Source organism: Marmota flaviventris (genome assembly GCF_047511675.1).
Source record: "Marmota flaviventris isolate mMarFla1 chromosome 5 unlocalized genomic scaffold, mMarFla1.hap1 SUPER_5_unloc_1, whole genome shotgun sequence".
NCBI classification, from domain to species: Eukaryota; Metazoa; Chordata; class Mammalia; order Rodentia; family Sciuridae; genus Marmota; species Marmota flaviventris.
This window is the reverse complement of record NW_027287679.1, coordinates 2,177,501-2,204,708: the sequence shown is the minus strand read 5'-3', so window position 1 is coordinate 2,204,708 and position 27,208 is coordinate 2,177,501. Positions and strand designations below refer to the sequence as shown.

Sequence of the window (27,208 nt, the reverse complement as noted above, 5' to 3'; positions counted from 1 at the left end):
GTCCAGCCTAAAAGCCTGGACCTGTCACGCTGGCCTGTTTTAGCCTTGATTGGCTAGGGTAGCTGTCACTCAACACTGGGTCGATGCCTGGAGGCGGAAATCAGGGACACTGGGGAGGAACTGTCCAATCAGATGCGCAGGCGGAGGGGAAGGGCGGGCTCTCACAATCTCGCATCTTTTCTTTCTCCCTTGTTGAGCTCGTCCTCCACTGCTCCGGAGTCTTACGGGATCCCCAGGCGATCCTGCACAGCCGTAGTCCCCACCAGCTCGGGTACCGGGAGATCCTCAGGAGGTCGGCGAGTCACGCCGAGCGTGCGGCCAGGACTGGCGGGACCCGGTCACCACCTGCCTTGGGGACCTGAGTGCCTGTGAGCTGCGGAGCTTGGGGCGAGTCCCCACCGGCGGGTGGCCCTGGGTCCTGTCCCCTGGTTCCGCGGCGGGGGTGGTAGATGCCGGCTCTCCGAGGTCAGCTGCACAGTGTATTACCGAGTCCCCGATGGCGGGTGGCCCTTGACTTTGGCCCTTGGTCCCTCCCGCTAGGTGCGTTGGGAGGCAGGTTCCCCAGGTCAGCTGCAGAGCATGGCCGAGTCCTCTCTGGCGGGTCGCCCTGGGCCCTTGTCCCATGGGTGAGCTGGGCAGCAGGTCCCTGCCCTCTTTTCTCCTCCCTGTTGGCGACCTCCCTGGTACAGATCTGGGCAGCTTATGTGGCCTGATGCTCCCAGAGTGCGTGGTGAGCAGGGGAGGGTCAGGGTTCTGGACCCAGGTGTGTTCTGATTGTGACATTTGCCCTTAGGGGTCCTGTCTGTCCCTCTTTCTCCCCAGGATTAACCTGTGAGTCCTACAGACACATACTCCTAAATGTGCAGGAACCGGTATCAAATCCATTTTCCATTCTGGAACCTGGCTCCTCCTAAGGCTGGCAGCAGACACCTGAAATTCCAGTTCCCTCCCACATTCCCAAATGCACCCTCCAGTTCACACTTTGCCAACCATTTGTTCCACTCTACATTCAAATAGACAGTGTTTTAATTGTGGTAGTTTCACTTATTAATGAATGTCATTTAAAAAAAATTATCTTATTTATTTTTTAACATGCACAAACATTTCCCAAGAGTGGAATGCAGAGAGGAATGACCTGGAAGTTGAGTTTCAAAAGTACTTATTCCTCTCTTCATCTTGCCCAGACACTGCACCTATGCAGTGCCTTTGGGCAGAGGAGTTCTTTGGACATTGAACAGGATCCTGTGTCCTCAGTCATTGTTCTGTCTTTTCCTGGGGCTGCTGCAAGTTGCCCTAAGCTTCCCTGTGCCCTGCAGGGCGCAGGCAATTTCAAGCTCCTCATCAGCTCCTCCTAGAGGACAGCCTGAGGTGTTTAGTGCAGCCTCCCAGAGGAGCAGCTGGAGACACCCAGGTCAGGCAGTGAGATGCTGGTGTTGAGGGAACATGACACTCCTGGTTCCTGCCCTCTGGATGCCCTCAGAGCTTTGAAGGAAGAACAGTTATCTTAAAGAGCAGGGGAAACTGACCCCAGCAAGGTGGAGCAAAGCCCTACAAAGCTCTTCAGCAGCAGGAGGGGGTGGGAGGTTGTGCCTGGTGACAGAAGCCTGACCTGAAGCTGGAGTCTGACAGGTCAGTGTCCAGTGGTGCTACAGTTCCCCAGGTTTGTTGCCTTGGAAAGACTGGCTCAGGTATTTTAGTGTCAGTTTTTCATGAACTGTAAAATGTAGTTTATTAGTAGAGCTGATTAGAAAATATCCCTAAAGGGTAAGATAGAGATACAATTCAGGGGGAAAAAAAGAAGGCTAGAAACAGAAAAGAAAGGAACACTTGGCCTTATATTCCCTTAGTTAAAAATACTTATGAATGTTTTTGTTCCCAAGAGTGAATTTACCGACTTTCTCAGATGCCTTCTTTTTTTGGGGGGGAGCAGGTGTTGCTAATTTAAAATAGAATTCCAGGACTTTGCTTTGGGGATGCTACCTAGGAATAGAAAAAGGGAAAACCTATGTTTCAGTGTGGCTGCAGATATGAATGCCCCAGAAGAAAGTGTGGTAAAGATGTTGCTTTCTTTATTACAAAGATTCAACCTCACTAAGTTGAAGAGGGCCTTGTTAAGTTGCTGAGGATGGTTTTGAACTTATGTTCCTTCTGTATCATCCTCTGGAGTCACTGGGATTACAGGCCTGCACAGTACCCCTTTTCTCCTTTCAGATGTGTTCTTTATGGGAAAGTGGGGGTGGGAGAGTGGTTTAAAATAGAATTCCAGGGCTTGGCTTTGGGAATGCTACCTAGGAAAAGAAACAGGGAAAATTTCTTCCAATATGGTTGCAAAAAGTGAGTACATTAACCCAATTCATTGTGGTCGATGAATTGTTTCATTACAAAAATTCACCAAAACATCTGCTTCTGTAGTTTGCAGGGCTTTGGCAGTGGATGGGTCTGTTCTGTACCCTATGAACTGCAGGTGAATGTTTAACAGATTCTGTTGACAGAACTAGGCAATTCCTAATAGTAGTCACATATGACGAATGATTACCAAATATTATCTGGGATATAGCAATTAAATAACATGTTTATTGTCTGAAAAGGAGTACCTAGGTTTTCCTGTTGAAATATTAAATATAAATGTCTTAATTTTTTTTCTCCTATAAACACAAACATCTTGTTTGAGTGATTTACTGGGTTCTTTAAACACTGAGTCTCTTTAGATTGAAAACTTGGCTGAGGAACAGAGATCCGTGATCCCAATGAGTGTAATCCAAGGCCAAGGTTGCATCTACTGTGAGAATGGTCTTCAAGCTTGGGGAAGAGTTTAGTCACCAAGTGGTGGTTCCTCCTGGTGTACTGTGGGTGACAGGGTGCTTCCCTGAGCTGGTTTGTGTTTGTAACCCAAGAGGAGGTCACTGAAGGTCCAGTCAGAGCTCTCTGGGCAGCCTCCCCTACGGAGGCCCAGGCTACTCAGACCAACCCTGAAAGGAGCCCTTTAGACTGAGAAGCTGCAGAGCTCTGGAAAGCTGGGGTCCTTAGGCAGATGTGGTGGGGGACTGGATGGGAAGGCTAAGGGGATTCCCTTTCTGAAGGTGCATATTGTCCAAGGCTGTTCCCGGAGTGTGCAATGAAACAAGTGCAGATTTGGGTGAGAAGTGACTTATTCTAAGGAGCACTGCAGGAGTGGGGAGAACCACAGATGAGCTCTGCAAGCACCCACGGCTCCTGAAGAAAAGGGCTGCTTTCCTAGGGAGGGGCAAACAGGTTAGGAAGAAGCTGGAGGGGAGGGCTGCAAGGAGGGGGGCAGGTCAGATCCCAGGTCAGTGAGTGTTTCCCAGAAGTCAGCCTGTTCTCAGGAGGGGTCAGGAAGGAGGCTGTATGTTGTTTCCAGCTGCCAGTGGGTTAGAGTTCAGGGTACTGGAGGAAGGAGGGAAACTTGAGTCAAGTTTGATTAACAAGTATTTGTTCTGATCACTGAAGAGAAAACTTCCTCTAATTGGTTATGAGGGAAGAAAGAGGGGAGGGATTTTCAGGATCAGTGTGTTTTTTCTGCCATGGGCTAAAAAGGGAGCATCTTCTGAGTTATAATGGGAAGGGGTGTCTGTGCAGGAACTGCTCTAGCAGAATGCAGAGGAGGGGGATTTCTTCAATCATAGATCTTTCACAGGAGTCCCTTTGGCACTTTCTTTTTCTTACATATCTTTTCATTTTGGCCAATCCTGAGTTGAGTCTTTTAAACTGAACATAAGGGATGTGCTTTGTTAAAATCAAATAATTGAAGTTGAGTAGGGGGTAATGGGAGTCCCCAGTTTGTAGTTCTTTGCTCTCAGCAGTGTGACTGGCCCTCCTGCCCTGAAGCTGGCATCTACACTGGGGCAGTATTGTGGAGCTGACCCTGAACTAGGGTTTGTGCTGACTGGTGGTGTCAGAATTGAACTTTTGAGTGACCGGTGGTTTTGGAGAATGGATTGGTGTTCATCAGACTCACATTGTAGGTGTCAGAAGTGGTTTCAGGAAAAAGGCCTCACAGGCCAGGACCTTCATGTGCCTGATGGTGGGTGCTTGGGTGACAGTGAGAACTGAGGTCCTGCAGGAGGGAACATTCCACTCTAGGGAGAGGAGAGCACAGTGACCTTCCAGGACCAAATGTCTGAGCTGCTCAGGTTTCCTTTATTCCCTAGAAGAAGCCACCTGGGTTGCATCTACTGTCAGAATGGTCTCCAAGCTCGAGGAAGAGTTTAGTCACCAAGTGGTGGTTCCTGGTGTACTGTGGGTGACAGGGTGCTTCCCTGAGCTGGTTTGTGTTGTTTTCTTTATCAAGTCTTGGTGCCATAAAATTCCAGTTTGTCTCAAGAAAAACCTGCCCCGCCCCCCCCCCAAAAAAAAAAAAAAAAAAAAAAAAGTCCTGGGGCACTCAACCTCTGAGCCACATCTGTGGAACTTTTTTTGAATTTTTTTGTTTTAAATTTATAGACATGGTCTCACTGAGTTGCTTATGTCTCCCTGTTTCTGAGCCTAGCTGTGAACTCATGATCCTTCATCCTCAGCATCAGGAGCGTGTGGGAAAACAGGCATGTACCGTGTCACCCTGCCAAGAATTTCATTTCTTCATTAGTGGAAGATTTTTATATTATCCATTAACATTTATTTGGATGCAGTAATTGGATGTAACAAGCACAGAGAGTTCTTGAAATAATTTTTCAACGCTCAGTTTAGTAAGAATCTATATACCCATATATTCCTGTCCAAATAGGGATGGGTTGGCCCTGGGCAGGCTGCCCTCTCTCCACCCTCTGCCTGGAGGTGAGTGCAGTGCTAATTCTGTCATTCCTTCTAGTTTAACCAGCTGTGAGGAAGCAGAATTTTTCTTAGTTCTGTCTTATTGAGTTTTCAGTACCTTAATGTTACCATTAGTGCTCTATCACTGGAGTTCTGTAATGTGCAATATGTGGTTTCTCTGCCTCAGTTGGTTAGACTCTTGTGCTGTCTGAGTCTTTGGGTCTCCCAGTTTTCTTCCCTGTTCCTGCTTCAGGAACCTCACTAGTTTCCAGTTTCATTTTTACGTTTTTGACAATTTCATTCTATTTTTAAATTTGGTCCCCATGTGTGCACCCTTTTGTACACATAGGAAAATTCTCAGGTTATTGATTATGGGTAATCTGCACTGCAGTGTGGTGGAGCAGCTCTCTCACTGTTCATCCTTGTGTGTTTACCCTCTTACCTGTCTATCCTTTTTTACTTCCATGTGGCTGTATATTGCTTTTCACTGAATATCATTAGCATGAACATTTTTCTGTGTATTTCCATGTTCTTTGAAATGGTTTTCAGTTATTTTCTCATGGAATTTATTTTTAGGTTATATTTTTTTATCTTTTAATTTTCCCTTCAAATGAATTCATGTCTCTTTGTAAAGACTGCAGACATCTGCCCTGAAGTAGAGTAGCCTTCTTGCCCCCTGTTGCAGTTTGGTGGAAGAGCCCCCTTTTTATAGATGTATCATCCACCATGTGGCCTGCGCAATGGTTTCATTAATGAGGTTCTTGGCATAAAGTTAGCTAGAAGAGATCAAAATAAAACACACAGACTCAGTTACCTTATTTCTATTGCCAGGTCCGAGACGGCTCCCCTCTCTGGCTCCAACCTCTAACCGCCCAGCAGGGCAGCAAGGATTACTCAGGGCTAGCAGGAGAGAGAGAGAGTGAACACGCCAGGGAGTAGCCTTTTATTGGGGAACATGAAATTCAGGGGATAATTCCATCCAATGAAGGTTGAGGGGGGACTGCACTCCAAGTTCAGGGTCAGTGATTGGGCCCCCGGGGTCAGTGGTCAGTCACACCCCCACACGGACGGGTTCTCTCATCAGGAGAGGGCCGGGAAAATTCGGACACAGCCAGAAGCCTCAGACCCAAACCGGGAGTCGCCCAGTCATGTGTCAGGATGGCTTCCCACAGTATCATTCTTTTTTTCCTTTGAATTTATCTTATTAAGTATATCTATAGAACAAGAAGCATGGTGGATTTTGAGAGAGAAATTCTTAGGTTTCCCCTCCTGGACACAGGGAATGAGCCTTTCTGGGGCTGCATTTCAGCACTCAGAGTCTGGCCCCCAATATGGGAATGTGATTACCCCTTTGCAAGTGGGTATTTATTCTGAACTGTGAGTGAGGCAGGCTCTGACCTGAGCTGGTTCAAATGTTTGCTTGTTCTTTCACTGAGTTCTTTTTATTATTGTCATGTAATTCGTTTTTTATGCACTTAATACTTGTACTTCCTGATTGTATTATTATTGTCTGAAAATGAGTTGACAGAGGAAAAGTGTGAGGAGGCCTTGCCCATAAAGTCCCGGCCTTTTCGCAAGTGATTTATGCCTGGCTCCCTCCTTCCCAGTCAGGCCTGACCAGGCACACACCTTCTGTGAGGTCATGGTAGGCTGCCTTGGAACCAAGGCTGTAATTCCTTACATATGCATGGGACTCTGTCCCCAGAAGAGCTTCCTAGCCAACAGGACCTGCTGTGGAAAGCCAGGCTCATCTCTGCATAAGTGGAAATGTCCCCCTGGTGGGGCAAGTCCCCTTGCAGGGAGGAAGTCCTGCCTGAAAAGGGCTTTTGAGAATACCTTGTCTTCCTGGCCTGTGTATCCAGGAGCGTGATACATCTCCTGTCAGTCAGGGCCCCAAAGTGTGCATCTTTGGGTTGGGGTGAGAGAGGGGTCTTGTGGAGCCTTGGCTAGTTAGCAGGCAGCTGGTGGGAGGGGGTGGCCTTCCACAGTCTCAGAGGCCTGTATCTTTCACCCTGTGGAGCTCAGAATCCATCTCCAGGACTGTGTCTTCTCTGCTGTGTGAGGCCCAAGTGGCTCTGGCTCACATTTGTCTCCCTGTGACCCGCAGGTGCTATGAGGTCCATAAGAAGGATGTCAGGTCTCCCAAGAAGGCAGAAAATGGTGAGTGTGTGGGGCAGGTCTGGTCAGGTGGGAGGGAGGCTTGTTACAAGTGGTGAACCAGCTGTGGCTGGCCTCTGGCCTCCCACTGTCAGCTCTATAGTCAGCCAAGAGTACCTGAGTCAGATGCTGCTACAGCTCAGCCCTTGATGGCCATGGTGTGGGCTGGTGCAGGTGGGTTCCCAGTGTGCTGCCTGGTCTGTAGCCACTTTGGCAGAACCCTCTCTGCCCAGCTGGACCCCAGCCCTAGGTTCTCAGTGTGAAGTGAAGGCAGCGGGTCTCAGGGGATTCTGCCTTAGGTGTGGGGCTCCTGGGTAGAAGATGCTAGTCTGAAGGATCTGTTGTTTCTTCTCAAGGAGTCACCCTCCTTTCCCCCTCCTATGCCCTACCAGGGCTTTTGGTACATTCTTAATATTCCTGTCCTTTTCTCATATTTACAGATCTGACTCTCCCTCCAAGTTCACTGCATTTTCATCTCTTTTTGTGAATTTCCCATATGATGAAAGGAGAGAACAGTCACCTGGAACTTCACTGTTAAGAGAACTTGTGCCTCTCTCTCTCTCTCTTTTTTTTTTTCCTTCCCCAGGAATTGATACCTTATCAAATTGTGGAGAGGTTTCCTTTGGACCCCTCACAGGGTCCCATGTTTTCAGCCACTGTATTGTCCCGCCTGGGGCTGCCTCAAGTCCTGTAGGCGCCCTGTGTCCTACAGGAAGCAGGCAATTTTAGGCCCTGGGTCAGCTCCTAGAGGACATTGTGAGGTGTGTCATTCAGCTTGTGAGGGGAGCAGCTGGAGGCCCTAGGGCTGAGGAATTTCTTGGAATAGGCCTCATCTAGACAGCTGCCTCCTAGGGACACTGTCTCCCCCAAGCCCTGTTCCTATTCCTTGGAGACAGTGAGCCTGTGGATGCTGGTGCTGATGGGCCAGGTCAGCAGTGATTCCTGCCTCTTGCATTCTCTCACAGTTGTCAAGGAGGAAAACTCTCCCAGAGCATAAGGACCACTCACCCCATGCAGTGCTGTGCAAACCTGAAAGCCTCATAGACTGGAGTCATGGTCCAGGTCTCCTGGGAGGGTGATCATGGAGTGTTTCAGTGAGCAGGACCAGGTGGGAGATGTCCAGCTGGCAGGGACCTTACCAGTCCCTTGAGCCTGACACATCTGTGCTCCCTCAGCACCAGCCCTTTCTGTGTTTATCACTTCAAATTGGTCTGCTTACTTATCAGAGACCTAGGTATTCCTTAAATGTCAAATGTATTTATTCAGGGGTGAGGTAAAAAATAAAAATAAAAAAGAAAGAGAAAAAAAATTTCTATTTGATCATTGTTTTCATTGGACTTGTTTTAGGACTTTAAGAAAAAAAGCTCCTAATAGGTTATGTTGTTATTCTCATTTCCTTTGTTGTGCTGAGTGTCTAACCCAGGGCAGTAGTTCTCATGTATTCTCAAATTGTACCTTTTTTCCCCCTCCATTTGTATTAGTATATTAGTTATACATAATATTATGGTTTGTTTTATTTATTTATCTTTTTGCTGTCAGGGATTGTACTCAGAGGAACTTTACCACTTAGCCACATCCCGGGCCCTTTTTATATTTTATTTTTAGACTATCTCCCTAACTTGTTTAGGGCCTCACTACATTGCTGAGGCTGGCCTCAAACTTGCATCCTCTGCCTCAGGCTCCTGGGTTGCTACTATTACAGGTTTGTACCTCCTCGCCTGGTTAATGTTGGGTTTTATTTTTTACATAATGTGCAAGCATTAGGTTGGTGTAAGTTACTCCACTTCAGTCCCCAGTAATTTTCCTTTCTCTCCTACTTTCTTTCTGTTTCCTTACCTCTTCTCATTAGACTTCCTTCTATTTATTTATATATATATATATATATATATATATATATATATATATATATATATATATATATATTTATGCTTTATAGATCAACATAATGGTGGAATTCATCATGATATGTCATCTATGTGCATAGGATGATCTGTTCAACTCCACTCCGGTATTCTCTCATTTCCTGTTTCCTCCCTTATCTCAGTCTCTGTCCTCTTCTTCACCTCCCTCTCTTCTATTTTCAAGGGATCCTGCCTGCCCCACTTTTTGTCCTGATTTTGTTCTAGCTTCCACATATATGAAAGAAAACATTCAGCATCTGAGTTTCTGGCTCTCACTTATTTCACTTAGTGTGTTGTCTTCCAGTTCTACCCATTTTCATGCTAATGACATACTTTCATGCTTTATGACTGAGCAAAATCCCATTTGTGTATGTGTACCTCATTTTCTTTATTCTTTTTTCTCTTGATGGCGTCCTGGGCTGCCCTTGGATATGGTGAACTGTGGTGTGACTTTATCACTGTAACATGTTGGTGTTACACAGGGCGCTCAGGCTGCTCCCTGCAGGATGGTGCTGAGTCCCAGGGTTTACAGTAAGAACTGAGGTGCATCATGAAATTATGTGAAATTTGAGGCTGTTCCAGGGTCACATTTGTCCTGCTTCATTTTCCCTGTTTCCGTGTGGAGCAGCTCCACTACTATTTGGTTGACCTTCTGCTCCCTGAGGCTGCTGTCATTTCTCTTCTACATGGTGTTCCAGGTACCATTACTGCACCCTTGATTACTGCCGACTTGAAGTGAGCTTTGTACTCATGAAGTGCTAGTCAGACTGCTGTTCTCGTTTTCAAAGTCCTGTGGTATTCTGGGTCCCTCATAATGTTGAATGACCTTTTCAATTTCTAAAAAGGAATCATCACCCGGGATTCTGATGGGTTTAAATATAATTGGTAGATTCTTTGGGAGTATTGCCACCTTAATAACATTAAACCTTTAGTCCATGAGCATAGAATGGTATTTATTTGGATGTTGAGCTACTTCCACCAAGCATTACAGTTTAGAAAATAAGTTTTCTAATTTTCTATTTGCTATTTATTATGTATGTATTATATATTATTATTATATTGTTTATTCTTCTATATTTATTTTTTAAGTATCATTGTAAATGAACTTTTTAAATTGCATTTCAGAATTTTATGAGAAAAAAGTTGACTTTTTGATTATTAAAGTTAAGAGTTTTGTTTATTAATTTTTTCACTCCTGACCTTGGGAACATATCTTCCTCTTGGGTGCTTCCAGGTTTTGAAAATCATGAGTGCTGGTGCGCTGAACTTTGTAGGGCAGGATGTCATGTGGACCTATATTGTGAACTCATTTGGGTTTCCCCAACTTTGCGAAATGGCTTGGGGTCCAGGAACCACCTCTCTGACACATGAGATAGGGTTGATCACTTCAGCCTGTGACAGTTGAGTGGCTGTGGGCCTGTGAGGAGGTTTGTGTGAAGCCTCCGTGTGTTAGAGCCCTGGGACTTCTCAGGTATTGATCTCCTCCGTGTCCAGGCTTTCTGGTAGGTTCAGCAGTCAAGAAACCCTGTCAGATGTCCTTATCCACTTGTAGTAGAGACTGTAGGGAGCAGGAAGCCATAAATACAAGGCAAATGGGCACTGTGTCAGGTGGTCACTGTTGACAGGGTGATAGGTGGTGAAGGGTGCAGAGGTGTCCCTCTCTCCTCCTGTCTTGGTGCCTGTGGCAGCTGTCTCAGCCCATGTGTGGGTCTGAGTCTGTTACCTTTCCCACCTTTATATGGGTGGTGGAGTCCTTGGTTTTGCCTCAGTATCTGGTGCTGTGTGAGTCGGCCCTGAGGTCTGGAATGCTGTGATTTTGTTCCTGGCTTCCATGGGAGCCCCCCTCTTGCTGTGTTGTCTAGAAGTAGTGAGAGCAGGAATCCTTGACTTGTTTTTCTGTCACAGAGACAGGATTTTGTTCTTCAGTGTAGCCTCAGGTTTTGTAGATCCCTGTGACTTTTTAGGGTTTTTCATTCTTTTCCTGGTATGTGTGTGTTGATGTCTGTGGTTTTTTAGGGTTTTTCATTCTTTTCCTGGTATGTGCGTGTTGATGTCGTGAAGGTGGGTTTGATTTTTGTCAGCTGCTTTTTCTAGGTATCAGCCCTCTCCAGATGCATGATGTGCTGGTGTTTTCCACATTTCTTTGGGGTGCCATTTCACTCTGTTGGTGGTATCCAATGAAAGATAAAATTTTCACTGTTTAGTGTTGATTTGCTTTTAAATTGCACATGTGGATGAGGTGCAGTGAGCTAGTTGCACGTTCCAGTGTGTCATGATAAGATCAGGGCTTTAGCCCTTCTGACCCTTACAGTTATCATTTCTGGATCTGTGGACTACTCCCCCTGCTTTATTATGAAATGCACAGTGACATGTTGTGAACTACATGCTCTGGTCACTCTACTGTGCTAGAGAGCAGTCCTGCTGGCCCCGCCTGAGTGTATTTTAGTACCTGATACACAGTCTGCTCTTCCAGTCCTGCCCTGTCCCTTCTCCTCTCTCTTCCATGCTTCTGGTGACTACTCTTGTACTTTCTGTGAACTCAACTTGCAGCTTCTCTGAGTGAGTTTGTACACACAGATGTCTCTCTCTGTGCCTGGCTTGTTCCACTCAGTGTGGTGTCCATAGTTTCAGTCTCATTGCTGCAAACCATAGGACTGAAAGCCATTTGGTGAAATCAAGTTCATCTATTCTTTCATGAATCACATGGATGGAACAATATCCCAGAAACCATTCCCAAATCCACTGTTGTGAGATTGTGCTCTAGTGTTGTGAGATTGTGCTCTGCATTGTCTTCTAAGAATGAGTGAGGTTCACCTCTTCAGGGCTTTGGTCCATGTGGATTTCATGTAGGTATGTGCCATGAGGGGAGGGTCTGACTTCACGTGTCGACAAGAACACACAGTTTCCCAGCCATTCATTTTCCTGAAGGTCCTGTTTACTGGAATGACCCTGGTCCCTTGTGCAACATTTTTTCTTCTTTTTCTGCATGGGTCAGCAGTGTCCTGGTCCCCCATTTTCCCCTATTGTTGTATATGTCTGCCTTTAAACCAGAGCTACACTGTCTTTGTTAGTATAGTTGGAGGAGGTTTTGAAAGCTGGAAATGTGGTGCTCTGCAGTTTATTTTTTTTTTTCTTCTGTTGTTGATTTTCTTGTATTTCCATGTGAACATTAGAATGATACTTCTTACTTTTATGTAAAAAAATGTCATTGGTATTTAGAAAGTGATTGAACTGACTTCATGGTTAATTTTTGTGTAGATTTACAATTCCTTTTGCTTGCAAATACCAGATATCTTTACATGTATCATTTCCTTGAAGTAGTTTGTAGTTTTAGTTGTGTCAGATTTTGTGGATAATTTCTAAACCTTTTTTTTTTTTTTTTTTGTTAACGTGGTTTTCTCCTCCTGCTGACATCCTGGCTCTTTTCCATTTCAGTTGTGTATTTATTCATATCACTATGCACCCACACTCTCTAATGTCCCATCTATCTCAGGCTACTTTTTAATTCATTTTCATCTTTTAAATGCATTTGAATTTCTCATTCTTTGTTCTTGCTTACTCTTCTTATATAAAAATCTTTTTTTTCTATTTTTCTAGAAAAAAACATTTTGAAACTGTTTTAGTTTTGTATTTCACACCAGAATGTGTAATGAATTAACATGTGTGCAAGGAATGAGGAAAATAATGCATTTTTTCAGTTTAATACCATTTTGTGTTGACTCATCTTTAAAATTGCGTGTGAATGTTTCCACTTCTCAACAATGCATTCTGTTATTAGTCAATTTTTTATATGAATTTCAAACCACTGAAAACTTTCTTTTCTCTTGGCCCATCTCATGGTTCATCTCTCTGCTAACTGTAAAGAAGGGAACAAAGAAGGCTTGTGGGGAGCCACTCCAAACACACACACACACACACACACACACACACACACACACACACCCCTTTAAATCCTGATGCACCTTGAGGATCCGAAAGATCACTGTAGTCTGGTGCAATAGTGGCATGACTGGTGACTCGGTCTTTTCCCTCGTTCAGATAATAACGTGTGGCACTGGGAGTGGCTCTAGGAATAGGGTGCACCCAGAGGGGTTGAGCTACACTCACCTGTTCCCTTGTAATCCTACTTCTTGCCTCATTTGAATGGCTTCTTCCCATTAAAAGGGTTTAGCACCTGCTCCTCTCTCTTTCCATGGACCTCTAAGGTCAGAGGAGCCATGACAGGACCCAAAGAAAAAGGTATTTCTGTCTCTGATTATTTTTGTGCAGCTCAGTTCACTGGACTGGGTGTTTTAGTCATGGAATACAACAGAGACTTACCCATACAATGCAGAGGCAAGAAACAAGTGGCTACTCCTCCTAGCACCATGTTTATTTATCTCCCAAGTTACGTAGCTTGTTGTTACCATGACTACATTATGATTTAGTCTTCCTTTAATCCCAAGTGCTAACTAACTGACATAAGGTCCAGGTTCATATAAACACAGAACCCCTTTTCTCTAAGGACATCACCATAGAAATTACATAGTGAGCCTGTATAGTTATCTTAATAGCTTCAAAGAGAAATTGCTGGACATTCCAAGCACAGGAAACAGAGCGCCTGTAACCGCCCCCCCCCCACCCCCCAGGAGTTTGCTCACCAGAAGAACGCTTCCCTGTACATTTCCATGGTCAGAGTACCTACAGGTAACTCTATGCTAGCTCTGTCCAATAGTATTATTTAAAGTTCTTTATTTATACTCAGGTGTCACTTAAACATTCTGGTAGTTTATATTTAGGCTGCCTCACCATTGCACATACACCACAGTGTATTCACACAGTCCTAGAACGAATAGCTATTACATACCTAGGCTGTATCATGTCAGTACTTCCTAGGGTCCAGCCCCACACAGCATTTCACTTAACAAGCTACCAAAGTTGATCATGCATTACATTTTTTTGCACCACCATCACTACAAACACCGCAATAATCCCTTTTCTACTGATAACCATTTTTATGTAGCCCATTATTATCCAAAAATGTCTTTGACCAAAATATTGTTATGTGGCACATGACTATATATTATATAAGCCAAACAGTCTGCTATCTAGAACATATTGACAGGTGTTACATATTTCTTATTCTTATTGGGCTAGGACAAGTACCTTCTGTTGATGACTAGGAATTTGATTTGTGAAATGTCAGAAAAGGGTTTAACACTTTTTCCATTGTATTAGATATTTAATTGGAGGATATTATAAATTCTTTATTCATGATTGTTCTTTTAATTAGTAGGTTACATTTCATCTGCAGTAAAACACCAATAAATTCCAATTGGTTTTCTTGGTGAGCTCAATCCCCAGTTACCATGTTATGACCACCTCAATGAAATGTTGTCTACTAAGGAAGTTCTTAGACTCTGTTTTCAGAGGGTTCTTTTTCTGTTTTTAATGGGTTGGCGATCATTGATCCTGGAGGTTCTACATTGTATGAGTGGGACAAAATAAAACAATTTCCAGAGTAAAGCAATCGTTCAGCACATACTGTGTTGCTTACTTACACTGTCAAGCACTGTGACTCAGTGTAAATGCTTAGTTTGGTGAGATCCCACCAAATCCTTACCTCTGTCTACCAGCTAAAGTACAACGTAGCCAGTAGGCATTTCTCAGGATAGGTACTGACAGGTAACTAATATTAACTCTCTGTGCACATGATGTCGTAGGGTTTCATTATTCCGTGTATTAGACATTCACCCTACAAAGATCTTAGGGGTGACCCAGGAGCATGCCTTACTCCCTGGACTAAAACTGTTTATGCTTTCATGGATAGTTCAGTTCTTATATTGAAATGTGCATTTGAGGAAGTAAGTGCAAACAGAGTACATGTTTAACAACCAAATCATAGACTGAATATTTAGAGATCACAATTGTGAGAACATCTCACATATTAAGAGTAGAGCCCTCATGCTGACCATCAGCAGAGGAAAAAAAAAATTCCTTCTCAATTTTAGTTCAGGCATGCTACTGAGTCACCCCTAAGATCTTTTTAGGGTGAATGTCTAATACATGGAATAATGAAGCCTTACTATATCATGTGCAGAAGAGACCTAAGATTAGTTCTCCTGTCAGTACCTATCCTGAGAAAGGCCTACTGACAAAGTTGTACTTTAGCTGATAGAAGGAGGTAAAGATTTGGACAGGATCTCACCAAACAGCATTTACACAGAGTCGCAGTGATGAATGATTGCTTTACTCTGGAAATTGTATTATTTTGTCCCACTCATACAATGTAGAACCTCCACGATCAATGATCACCAATCCATTAAAAAAAAGAAAAAGAACCCTCTGAAAACAAAGTCTAAGAGCTTTCATGATAGGCAACATTTCATTGAGGTGGTCACAACATGGCAATGGGGGATTGAGCTCAACCTGTGTGATTACAACCAAGACAACCAATTAGAATATATTGGTGCTTTATTCCAGATCAAATGTAACCTACTAATTACAAGAACAATCATCAATAAACAACTTGTAATCTCTTCAAATTAATATCAAAATATAATGGGAAAAGTGCCAAATACTTTTCTGACATTTCACAAACCAAACTCCTAGTCATCAATGGAAGGTACTTGTCCAAGCCCAATAAGAATAAGAAATGTGTAACACCTGTCAATATGTTCTAGATAGCAGATTGTTGTCTTACATCATATACAGTCATGTGCCACATGATGTTTTGGTCAATGATATTTTTGGATAATAATGGGCTACATATAAATGGTTATCAATAGAAAAGGGATTATTGCAGTGTTTGTAGTGACGGTGGTGCAAACAAACCTAATGCATGATCAATTTTGGTAGCTTGTTAAGTGAAATGCTGTGTGGGGCTGGACCCTAGGAAGCACTTACATGAGACAGCCTAGTATGTAACAGCCATTCCTTCTAGGACCCTGTGAATACACTGTGGTGTATGTGCAATGGTGAGGCCGCCTAAATATAAACTACCAGAATGTTTAAGTGCAGACATAGTACAAGTTTAACAACCATATCATAGACTGAATATTTGGAGATCACAATTGTGAGAGCATGTCACATATTAAGAATAGAGCCCTCATGCTGACTTTCTGTCCTGGCCTGCACTACATTTCTGTGGGGTATTTTAGAATTCAGTGGTCTTCGAGGATGTGGCTGTGAACTTCACCCAGGAGGAGTGGGCTTTGCTGGAACCTTCCCAGAAGAGTCTCTACAGAGATGTGATGCTGGAAGTCCTTAGAAACCTGGCTTCTGTAGGTAAGGATGAAATTTCATTGCATAATCATAATCAAAGACAGAGCACCTGAGAGGTTTTTTTTTTTTTCCTCATGAATTGGAATGTGGGAAAGGGAATACTTTGGAAAATAAATTGGACCTAATGTCATTGCACTCTGCAGCGTAAATACCATACTCCTGTTTTTTTTGTTTTTCTTTTTTCTTTCTTTTTTTAATGGGTGCATTATAGTTGTTTAAATTGTAAATCCCATAATGCATTTTGAAATCATGATGATTCATAATGACTTTTCATGAACTACATTTCAGGAGATGGATGGAAGGACCAGAACATGGAATATCAGAACACAAATACTGAGAGAGACTTAAGGTAATTTGTATTCGTATGAGGAAACAGCACCATGAGGGAATTCTAGCACATCATATAGTTTCACAAATAAGCAACAAAAACAATCATGAGATAAATTATATTTATTCTTATTTCACCAAATATAAAATTTAATGAAAGATAGATGTTAACTATTTTCAAAAAAATATTGACTTGTTGACAGTGTCAACAAACTTCATTTATGATAGCACTGCTTTAGTAGCAGCTGTGGAAAAGCAGTTTTACAAAATAATTGTTACATTGACTTTCAAAGAGCATACAATATAGACATGACAGAAAACCCATACTTTACCTGATATTGGTAATAGTATAAGTGCAATGCTTATTAATAAATATAAAGTATTAATGATCCAACCATAAATTGTACTTTTAATTTTTTTACAGAAGTCATATGGTAGGCTCTGGAAAAATTTGAAAAAGTATTCAGTGCAGAAAAACCTTTATTGAGATTCCAAATCTTAGTCTTAAAAGACCATTCCTGCTAGTCAGTTCATGTGAAAGCAATATGTGTGGACAGGTCTTCACATGTCACGTTTCCTTAATAGGTCCATCATATCTCACTCTGCAAACAAACTATATGAGAATGAGGAGTGTGGCAGAAAGCTATATGAATGTAAAGAGAAGAGAAAATCCTCCATTTCTCTCACAAGTGTTCAATGCCACAAGTCAGAGCACACTGTAAATGGTCCTAATGGAGGTCTGACATGTGGAAGAGAGTTCAGTTGTTCCAGGTGTTTTCAAAAATATCAACCATCTCATATTGGAGAGCAGCCACCTGGATGTAAGCAATGTGGAGGTGCCATTACTATTTCAAATAACCTTCAAATGCATGATCAAACTCCTACTGGAGAGACAACTTACAGATGTAAACAGTGTGGGAAAGCCTTCACTTATTCATATTCCCTTCAAATACATAAACGAATTCATTCAAGAGAGAAGTGCTATGAATGTAAAGAATGTGGTAAAGCTTTCACTACATTTTTTTACCTTCAAATACATAAACAAACTCATACTGGAGAGAAGCCCTATGAATGTAAACAGTGTGGTAAAGCCTTTGTTTCATCCACTAAACTTCATAAGCATGAACAAATGCACACTGGGGAGAAGCGCTATGAATGTAAAGAATGTGGTAAAGCCTTTGCTACTTTCTCTTACCTTCGAATACATAAAAAAATTCATACAGGAGAGAAGCCATATGAATGTAAGCAGTGTGGCAAAGCCTTCACTCGGTCTTTTTACCTTCACTCACATGAAAGAACTCATACAGGAGAGAAGCCCTATGAATGTGAACAATGTGCAAAAGCCTTCATTTCTTCCTCTTCCCTTCAAATACATAAGCTAATCCATACTGGAGAGAAGCCCTATGAATGTAAGCAGTGTGGCAAAGCCTTCACTCGGTCATCTTACCTTCACTTACATGAAAGAACTCATACTGGAGAGAAACCCCATGAATGTAAACAATGTGGTAAAACCTTCACTCATTTATCTTACCTTCGTCCACATGAAAGAATTCATACTGGAGAGAAACCCTATCACTGTAAACAGTGTGGTAAAGCCTTTTCTTCATCCAGCAAACTTCATAGGCATGAACAAATTCACACTGAGAAGAAGCCCAATGAATGTAAACAATGTGCAAAAGTCTTCACTTGTTCTTCTGAATTTCAGGTACATAAACAAACTCATATTGCACAGAAGTCATATGAATGTAAGCAGTGTGGCAAAGCCTTTACTCAGTCCTATAACCTTCAGTTACATGAAAGAACTCATACTGGAGACAAGCCCTATAAATGTAAACAATGTACAAAAGCCTTCACTTCTAACTTTTCCCTTCAAATGCATAAACGAACTCATACAGGTGAAAAGCCCTATGAATGTAAGCAGTGTGGCAAAGCCTTCTCTTGGTCATCTACCCTTCGCATACATGAAATAAGTCATACTGGAGAGAAGCCCTATGGATGTAAACAATGTGATAAATTCTTCACTACCTTCTCTTACCTTCAAAAACATAAACAAATTCATACTGGAGAGAGGCTGTATAAATGTAAGCAATGTGGCAAAGTGTTTAGTTCCTATGGTACCCTTCACTCACATGAAAGAGCTCATACTGGGGAGAAACCCTATGAGTGCAAAGAATGTGGAAAAGCCTTCACTGCTTTGTCTTGCCTTCGAAAACATAAACGAATTCATACTGGAGAGAAGCCCTATAAATGTAAGCAATGTGGCAAAGCCTTTACTTCCTCTGGTACCCTTCACATACATGAAAGAGCTCATACTGGGGAGAAGCCCTATGAATGCAAAGAATGTGGAAAAGCTTTCACTGCCTTCTCTTACCTTCGAAAACATAGACAAATTCATACTGGAGAGAAGCCCTATGAATGTAAGCAATGTGGCAAAGTCTTTAATTCATCTGATAACTTTCGCAGACATCAAAAAACTCATACTGGGGAGAAGCCCTATAAATGCAAAGAATGTGAAAAAGCCTTCATTTTCTTCTCTTACCTGCAGCAACATAAACAAGTTCATACTGGAGAGAAACCCTATGAATGTAAACAATGTGGTAAAGCCTATAGTTCATCTGGTACCCTTCGCAGACATGAAAGAACTCATACTGGAGAGAAGCCCTATGAATGTAAGCATTGTGGCAAAGCCTTCACTAAGTCCTTTAACCTTCATGCACATGAAGGAATTCACAGTAGAGAGAAGCTCTAGGAATGTAAACAACATTGAAAAGCCTTCACTACTTCGTCTAGCCTTCAAATACTTAATCCAAATCATACTGGAGAGAATCATTATCAGTGTGAACATTGTGGGAAAGCCTTTTTCTTCATTTAGTTACCTTTGCTCACATGAACCAACTCATATAGGAAAGAAGCCTTATGAATGAAAAAAAAATAATGTGGGAAAGCCTTTGCTTCAACCTGTGAACTTCCCTCCCATGAAAATCTCATCCTGGAAAGAATATTTACATGACTATGTAAACATCATGATAAAACTTTTAATCATTCCACTTATCTTCATGTGCCTGAACAGACTCATACTGGAGCAAAGCTTTATGTAAACTATGTATTAAAACCTTCATGGTGGGGTTGTGGCTCAGTGGTAGAGCATTTGCCTAGCATGTGTAAGGCACTGGGTTTGATTCTCAACAACATGTATAAATAAATGAATAAAATAAAGGTTCATCAACATCTAAAATGTTTTTTAAAAGAAAAGAAAAATCTTCATTTTTTTTCCTCTCTCTTTTTCTTCAAATGTGCAAACAATCTCCTTGGAGAAAGGCCCTCTGAGAGTAAATGGTGTTGTAAAGCCTTTAGGAGTTTGGCTTATCTTCAAATACATGAAAAAACTCATACTGGAGAAAACCTTGTGAATATAAACAATGTGGGAAAGCCTTTACTTATTTCTGTGGACTTTATGTACACAAAAACATTTATACTGGAGTAGAGCTCTGTGAATGCAAACAGTGTGGTAAAACATTCACAAGTTGTATTTATCTTCGTGTACATGAACAAACTTACACTGGCGAGAGTATAAGTTTTGGTGAGAGGCCTCCTGAATATAAACAATGTGGTACAACCTTTGCTTATTCCAATTCAATTTGAAAACACTAACTAGGGAGAGGCTGTAAGAAAACAACCTGGAAAGGCTTTCAGGACTTTCACTCACCTTCGGTTGCATAATGCACTCATACTGCATTGAAAATCTGTAAATGGAAGCAATGTAAAAAATGTTTCTCTTATTCTTTTTTTTCATATATTTATTTTTTAGTTGTAGTTGGACACAATACCTTTATTTAATTTATTTATGTCTATGTGGTGCTGAGGATCGAACTCAGGGCCTCACACATGCTAAGCAAGTACTCTACTGCTGAGCCACAACTCCTGACCTCTCTGATTATTAGCTTCAAATCATAAACAAATTCATACTGGATAGAAAACTTGTGAATGTCAACAATGTGAAAAAGGCTTCAATTTATCTTCTACCTTCAAATACAAGAACAAACATACTGGTGACAAGTTTGTTGTGTATAAACAATGTATTAAATCCTTCATTTGTTGCAGTGATATCCAAAAACATGAAATAACTTGTATTAGAACAAAGTTATTTTAATTAAACAATCAGAAACACCTTCTTTTGGTGCAGTTCCCCTAATAAATATTAAAGAATTGGTAATGTAGAAATCCTATTTGAATGCAAAAATTCTGGCTAATGATTCAGTTTTCCTGGTCATCCTTAAATATATGACAGGATCCACACTGAGAAAACCTTGAATGTTAACGAAGTGGTAAATCATTTTTTCCCTATTGCTTTCAAAGCCATTTCACTCATGGTGGAAGAGAAACTGTCTAAATATGTGATATTTACTTCTGTTACAGGAAAGGTAGTGGAGCAAAGGAATGTGTGGAAATGTCCGATTTTTACAGTTTCTTTGAAGAACATAAAACAGTTGCACAGGTTGAGAAACTAAACCAGAAATCTGATAGAGCCTTCACACATTCCAGTTTGATTTATGTGTCAGATTTCCATTGCACTGACAAAAATACCAAAGAAAATTCAACCTAAAGGAGGGAAGATTTATTTTGGTTCAAGATCATATAACATTCAGTCTATCATTAACTGACCACCTTGCTTTAGGCCTGAGGTGAAACAGAACATAATATGCGATGGTGTAGGAGAGAAGGACTTCTTACCTCATGGCAGCTGGGAAGGAGAGAGATGGAAAGTAAATTAAGTACATCACTAATTGCTAACGAGTTTTTATTGTACAGACTGTAGTTGTGGCCTTTCTATTTTCAGTGCTTCTACTTCCCTTGATAGTGTAGTGTGCACTTGTGATGGAGTTCACATCATTTATGCATAATGTTCCAGGTTCTGATTTGGAAAATAAGAAAAAACAATGTTGCTAGTTTCTACTAAAGCATGGGAAAGGCTACCTCAAGTGTTCTGAGGGGAAAATCCCTAGTCAGTCTGTGAGTTTTTCTTAGCAGACTGTTTAACAGCATTCCAAAGGTCTTATGAGAAGGTTTGATGGACTTAGACAAAATCACTCTGCATTTTGTACTAACCCTAACAAGAATGGATCACATTTCCTGAAGACTGAGGTATTGACTTCCATTGTAGGTTACTGGGCAGCTAAACTCTTTCACTGAACCACACAGAACATGAGGAAGAAGTTACCTGTGCAACCTGCAAGTTTGCAAGAGTACCCCCAAAATGTTCAGAAGAAATTTATGTAGAGAGAAGAGTAGTCATTTGTAGTGTGCAGTTCTAGAAACCTAGTAACAAATGACCTGGCTTACCAAGATTCTTGAATGCTACTTGCATTATGTCAAATATCTTGACTACTACTTGCATTATGCCAATATGACAACAATTATGCCGATTCCTTGGTATCAAGGTACAGGATGGTTCTTTAGTTGGTCTTGAACCAGCCCAGTTCTTCCCCACCCCTCTTTGTTGTTTGTAAGTGTCAAGAATAATTGTGAAGTGTGGACATAGAAGAATAAAGAGCAATCCAGTGCACCACTGGCCAAACTTTCTGTGTCATGGAGAAGGTGAAGTGGTGGAAGGCAAAAGGTAAGAGGCCATAGCCATGGAAAGTGGAAGGAGATGGGGAGAGAGCTCACAGACCATACCCTTCCCTGGCTCGGGGGTCAGAACAATGGACTGGAGTCTTTAAAGGTTTGGTCTTATGTGTTAGCATCAGAGTAAATGTCTCTGTTCTTATTTTCAATGAATCCAATTTCCTAGGGATAAGTGAGAACAATATTGGGACGGGTTTTGGAGGAAAATTATTGACATTTTCAAGTCTGGAGGGTAGGTGGAAAGGAAGATATAAATATTTTTAGTATATTTGACCTGGTGTTTCAGTTTCCTGGTGTGGTCACTGAGCTCATGGCAATGGGGAACAATGTCCCAGAAGAAAAGACCCATGTCCAAATCCTGAATGCCACTTCCTTGTATCATGGAATCTGCTTTATATACTAATTTATTTCCAGTATATTCAGATGCAGATTATTGCAACAGAAATTGTGTTAGTGGATGAACTATTGCAAATTTATTTTTACTAAATATGCTATATCATCCAGTGATTCATTGAATTCACATTTCAGTAATTTATTAATATGAAAAAATGAATCATTAAGTTCAAAAGCACTAATTATGTAAGGAAAATAATAAAGTAGATGCAGAGGCAGGAAAGTAACTGCTTGTCCAAGTGGCCACATTTATTTATACCAATAGGTACATTAGATCATTAGTACCATAACCAACTTGTTTCAGTAAAATTGCTTATTCTACAGTTACATTCACAGTTACATATGCAATGTCAGGATATTTGTATAGCTTTTAAGAAAATCCATTGTATGTAATTACTGTTACATGGATAGATTTAGGTTCAGTGAAACATTGTGTTTTTCTAACAAGCGAGTCCCTGTATTACCAGGAGCTCTGTGCCTGAGATGAAGGTCGAAGCTGACAAGACTAACATAGAGCTTCCACATGAGGGTCAACACTACAGCAGCCAGGCATCCCATGTCTTTATACAGACGTTTCCCAGCAGCCAGGCATTCTGCTCTTTGCACAGAAACTTTCCAGCAGGTAGGCATTCAGTGCCTTTGCACAGAAACTTCCTAGCCACCAAGCATGCCACAATCACAAAGTTTATCAGAGACCTCAATCCCAAACACAGAACCCCTAAATAAGTGCTTAAGAAATAATACTTAAATTTGTTTAACAAATTTGTAAAATAAGTTTGAGAAATTTCAGGATATGATGTTCTTAAAACATGAACATGTTCAACCAGAGAAATGAGACAAATCAATGGAGCAAACTAGAATTCAAAGAAACCCACACAGATTTAATTCTTGACAAGGGTGCCAAAAACATATTGGAGAAAGTTCAGCCTTTATGAAAACACTGCTGTTGGAGAATAGGTTATTTCTTTATAAAAGAACAAGACTGGATCCCAATCTCTCACTTTTCACAAAATCCAATTCAGTATGGATCAAAAGGCTATGAATTAGACAATAAACTTTGTTGAAACTCCAACATAGTTGCAAGCAACAATTTCCTCAGTAGAATCCCTGAAGGCCAAGAATAATTTGAAGAAATAATTTGAAGAGTTAATAAAAGGGATGATATCACATTCAGAATCTTCTGCAAGGCTAAGCAAACAAAATGTGGAGAATCCATAGAAGAGGAGAAAGTCTTAGTCCACACTTCTGAGAGGAGTAATATCCAGTAAGCATAAAGATCTCTAAAAATCTTATAATAAAAATAACCCAATTAATAAATGAGAAAATGAAGTAAACATTATTAAAAGAAGAAATACAATTGTATATTATATAAGGACCAGGCACATGGAGGAGGGAAGAATAAGGAGAAAGAATAAATGCTGATAAATGATCATGGCAGTTACATTGTTATATTTTGTGCATGTATGATTATATAAATATACCCTACTAGTATACATAAGTATGTTTCACTAATGAAAATACAGAAAAAAAGAAAAGGTCCATTCAATCTAATCTTCAGTCTCAGTATCTGAAGTTCTCTTCATCCTCATTGTTCTCTCCTGTTATAGACAACCATAAGGAGGAGTTTTCCTCTCATGACCAGTACTATTTAGGAATCAAGGAGTGTATGGGAAGGCAGGTAGAGAGTGAAGGTTGCACATTCCCTCTGGGGTAATTTCAATCCCATATTGCAAACACTAGGCAGTTCCAGGAAAGTTATTCCCTATGGACCTTTCCTGGCCTATGCTGGGTTATATTGTCCATCTACTCCCTCTACTTAGCTCTGGAAACTCATGGATGTGCTATTAGCATCTAAGCAGGTGTTCTAAGCCAGTCCTCCATACATAGGGCACATGATTGTTTCACAAGAAAAATACTCAGGAAGTGGTGATATAAAATGAGAACTTTGCTTTAAGGAAATAAGAAATTACTGTATTCTGAGGCATATGGGAATTACCATGGCCTTGGCACAGTTTCATATTAACCTTTGTGACTTTTTTTTTTAACCATGGAAGAGTTTTGGTGAGATTTTAATCCCATGGAATGAATTTTGTGCATCAGTAGGTTTACCAAATTCTTTCTTGGAGTCTTTATATAGGCAGGCAAGGAGATGTGCTTAATAGATTCAGATATTGTAGAATTTTTAAAGATTGATGTAGGGAAGAGGTTAGCTAAACTTAGTGATATGGTTTAATAATAACGGCGTGAGAATGTTAGATCAGATGTAATATGTGAAAATACACGTTTTAAAGGCACTCATAGTCCAATATAATTATGTTCTTGACATGCAATATTCCTCCCTCCAGAGTCATGAAGGTCTGCTCAATCAAGGTCTTGCACTGTGCAGGATCTCCAATACTTATCCAGCTTCAGAGAAGTTCAGACCCTTTGGTCTAAGCATGACAATGTGCATGCAGACCTTGAAAGTCTTGATCATAGCATTTGATAAAAGAGTCTGAGAGAAAAGAATGTAGCCTTCAGGAAAGGGAAATAGTTCTAATGCCTTTAAGGAAGCAATCCCTGCATGATGTTAGTGATACTAGCCATTGTGAGCTTGTTCTCAGTTTAAGTGATTTCCAATGATGTTTGGAGTATTTAATATAACAATTAGAAAAAATTCTAGTTTTTTTCTCCTGGCCAATTTGAGTCAATGGACATGGAGTCATGTTCAGTGGCTGGGTCTAAGAAAGGTTTATCTTTAATGTCCAAATTATTGTAACTCTCATTCCTTCTATTTGTATTATTTTGTGAGATTCAAAATCTTAGGGAATCCCATATATATAGTCAACAGAGTAGAAGTGATTGTGAGGTAGGTTAAGTCAATATGCCATCGTGCTCCCAAGCATTTTCTGCATCTGATGATAGCATTTACATCATCTGAGATTTTGAGACCATCAAATTGTTTCTATAAATAGTAGTTCACTTGTGTGATCAATATGGTTAGGTCCAGATTTTGGGATGTTTACTACAATGCAAGGAGTGGATGTCCACACAGATTTGTTGCAATGGGAAACAGGTTCAGCTGCAATAAGTTGACCATTATATTTGTCATAACTTATTGTCTTCAGGAATAATGATAAAACTGTTATGCAGTTGACTAGACCCATGTTAACATGTTTTATTTATTTATTTTTTCATAGGAAGAAAGTTTGTTTTTGCTGGAAAGTTTTGGTATATAAAATAAAGAGATTTCCAAAGGGGAGTTGTTATAGTTTGGATCTGTGGTATTCCCCAAAATTTCCTGTTAATGCAGAAATACCCAGAGGTGAAATGATTGGATTATGAGAGCTATGATCTTATCTGTCCATTCTAGTTTGGATGGATTGACTGGGTGGTAAAAGCAGATAGGTGGGGTGTGCGTAGGTGGAATGAGTCACTGGGAGCATGTCCTGGAAGGGTTATTCTTCCTGCAAACAGTTCCTCTGCTGCTTGACACACCATGACACAAGCAGATTCCATCAGGTTGGCTTTTCCACCAAATCCTACTGTCTCACCTTGAGCCCAAAGAGACACAGTCAAGCCATCTATTGACTGAGACCTCTGAAACCAGGAGCCAAAAATCAACCTTTCCTTCTCTACATGTTTTTGTTGCATATTTCATCAAAGTGATACAAAAACTGACCAAAATATAGTTCCCTTTTAGTAGACATGGTTTAGGTTTATGTTGTCCCACAAAAGCTCATGTGTGAGACATCAGAAGAAAGTTTAGAGTTGAAATGGAGGGTGATGAATATTTTAACCTAATAAGCTCATTAATTCACTTTAATAATTTAACTTGGTGGCAACTAAGCAGGTAGGGTGTGGCTGGAGGAGATAAATAGTTGGAAATGTGACTCTTGTTTAATGTTTTGTCCTTGGTGAGTCTCTTTCTCCTTCCTGATTGCTGTATCCAGAGCTGCTTTCCTCTTCTAGACCCTTCTGACATGGTGTTCGGCCTCACCTTGGGCCCGCAGTGGAGTTAGCTGTCTGTGGTCTGACACCTTTGAAACCATGAGCACCAATTAAACTACCTGCTCTAAAATTGTTGTCAGGTCTTTCAGTCATAGCGGCAAAAAAGCTGATTAAAATGGTAGATTTAAAATGTGGTTTTACCCAAATAAAACCTGGATTTTTTTTGTTAAATGTAATGGAATAATAAAGATTATTATTACCTGGGGTTAATGTAAAATATGAATCTTTCAAACTTTAAATTTGGTTCCAGTAAATTAGAAGATTTGAGTTTAAAAAAAATTTGTAACAAAACATGATTAACATGAGGACATAATGTTATAACTTGTAGTTATCTGAAACTCTTGAGTTAATAGCATTATTCTTAACTTTTAACAAAGTATTCCAAGAATAATCTCATCACCAAGGCATATAAAGGGTACATGTTTGGTAAGATGACAATAAACTAGAGAGTAACACATTTTATGTGACCAATTATCACAAAAGCAATTTATTTTTAGCAACTTTTTCTCCCTTTCCTCCTCTTTCCCTTATGAATCAATTCCCCCAAGTTTACATAGTAGGAATGACAGCTAGAAATGTAGGGGGAAAATTGATTTCTAAAAGCTCAGAGCTTATGCTTCAGGTTAAGCATTGTGTCAAATACCATCATTTCTCAAAAAAAAAAAAAAATAAAATAAACATGAGTATAGGTAAAGACTTACTAAGACAAAATGAGGGGGATGAGGTTGTGGCTCAATGGTAGAGCTTGCCTAGCATATGAGGCCCTGAATTCCATTCTCAGCACC

At 40.9% G+C, this 27,208-nt stretch overlaps 1 protein-coding gene across 1 annotated transcript; it reads left to right on the top strand.

The window, feature by feature from the left end:
• Positions 1–193: 193 nt before the first annotated feature.
• On the top strand, positions 194–19,246 carry LOC139703618 (zinc finger protein 709-like). The gene is made up of 5 exons (XM_071607104.1): positions 194–368; positions 6,875–6,927; positions 15,965–16,091; positions 16,377–16,437; positions 17,001–19,246. Exons 2-5 carry the CDS (start codon positions 6,880–6,882, stop codon positions 19,162–19,164), a joined length of 2,400 nt encoding a protein of 799 aa, XP_071463205.1. The 5' UTR covers positions 194–368; positions 6,875–6,879; the 3' UTR covers positions 19,165–19,246.
• The last annotated feature ends 7,962 nt before the right edge of the window (positions 19,247–27,208 follow it).

Bases quoted from the DNA above. Each gene is read 5' to 3' on its own strand.
- LOC139703618 (XM_071607104.1), top strand. From the start codon at position 6,880: ATGAGGTCCATAAGAAGGATGTCAGGTCTCCCAAGAAGGCAGAAAATG. The intron at 16,092-16,376 runs GTAAGGATGAAA...ACTACATTTCAG, and splicing joins TAGAAACCTGGCTTCTGTAG to GAGATGGATGGAAGGACCAG. The intron at 16,438-17,000 runs GTAATTTGTATT...TTTCCTTAATAG, and splicing joins AATACTGAGAGAGACTTAAG to GTCCATCATATCTCACTCTG.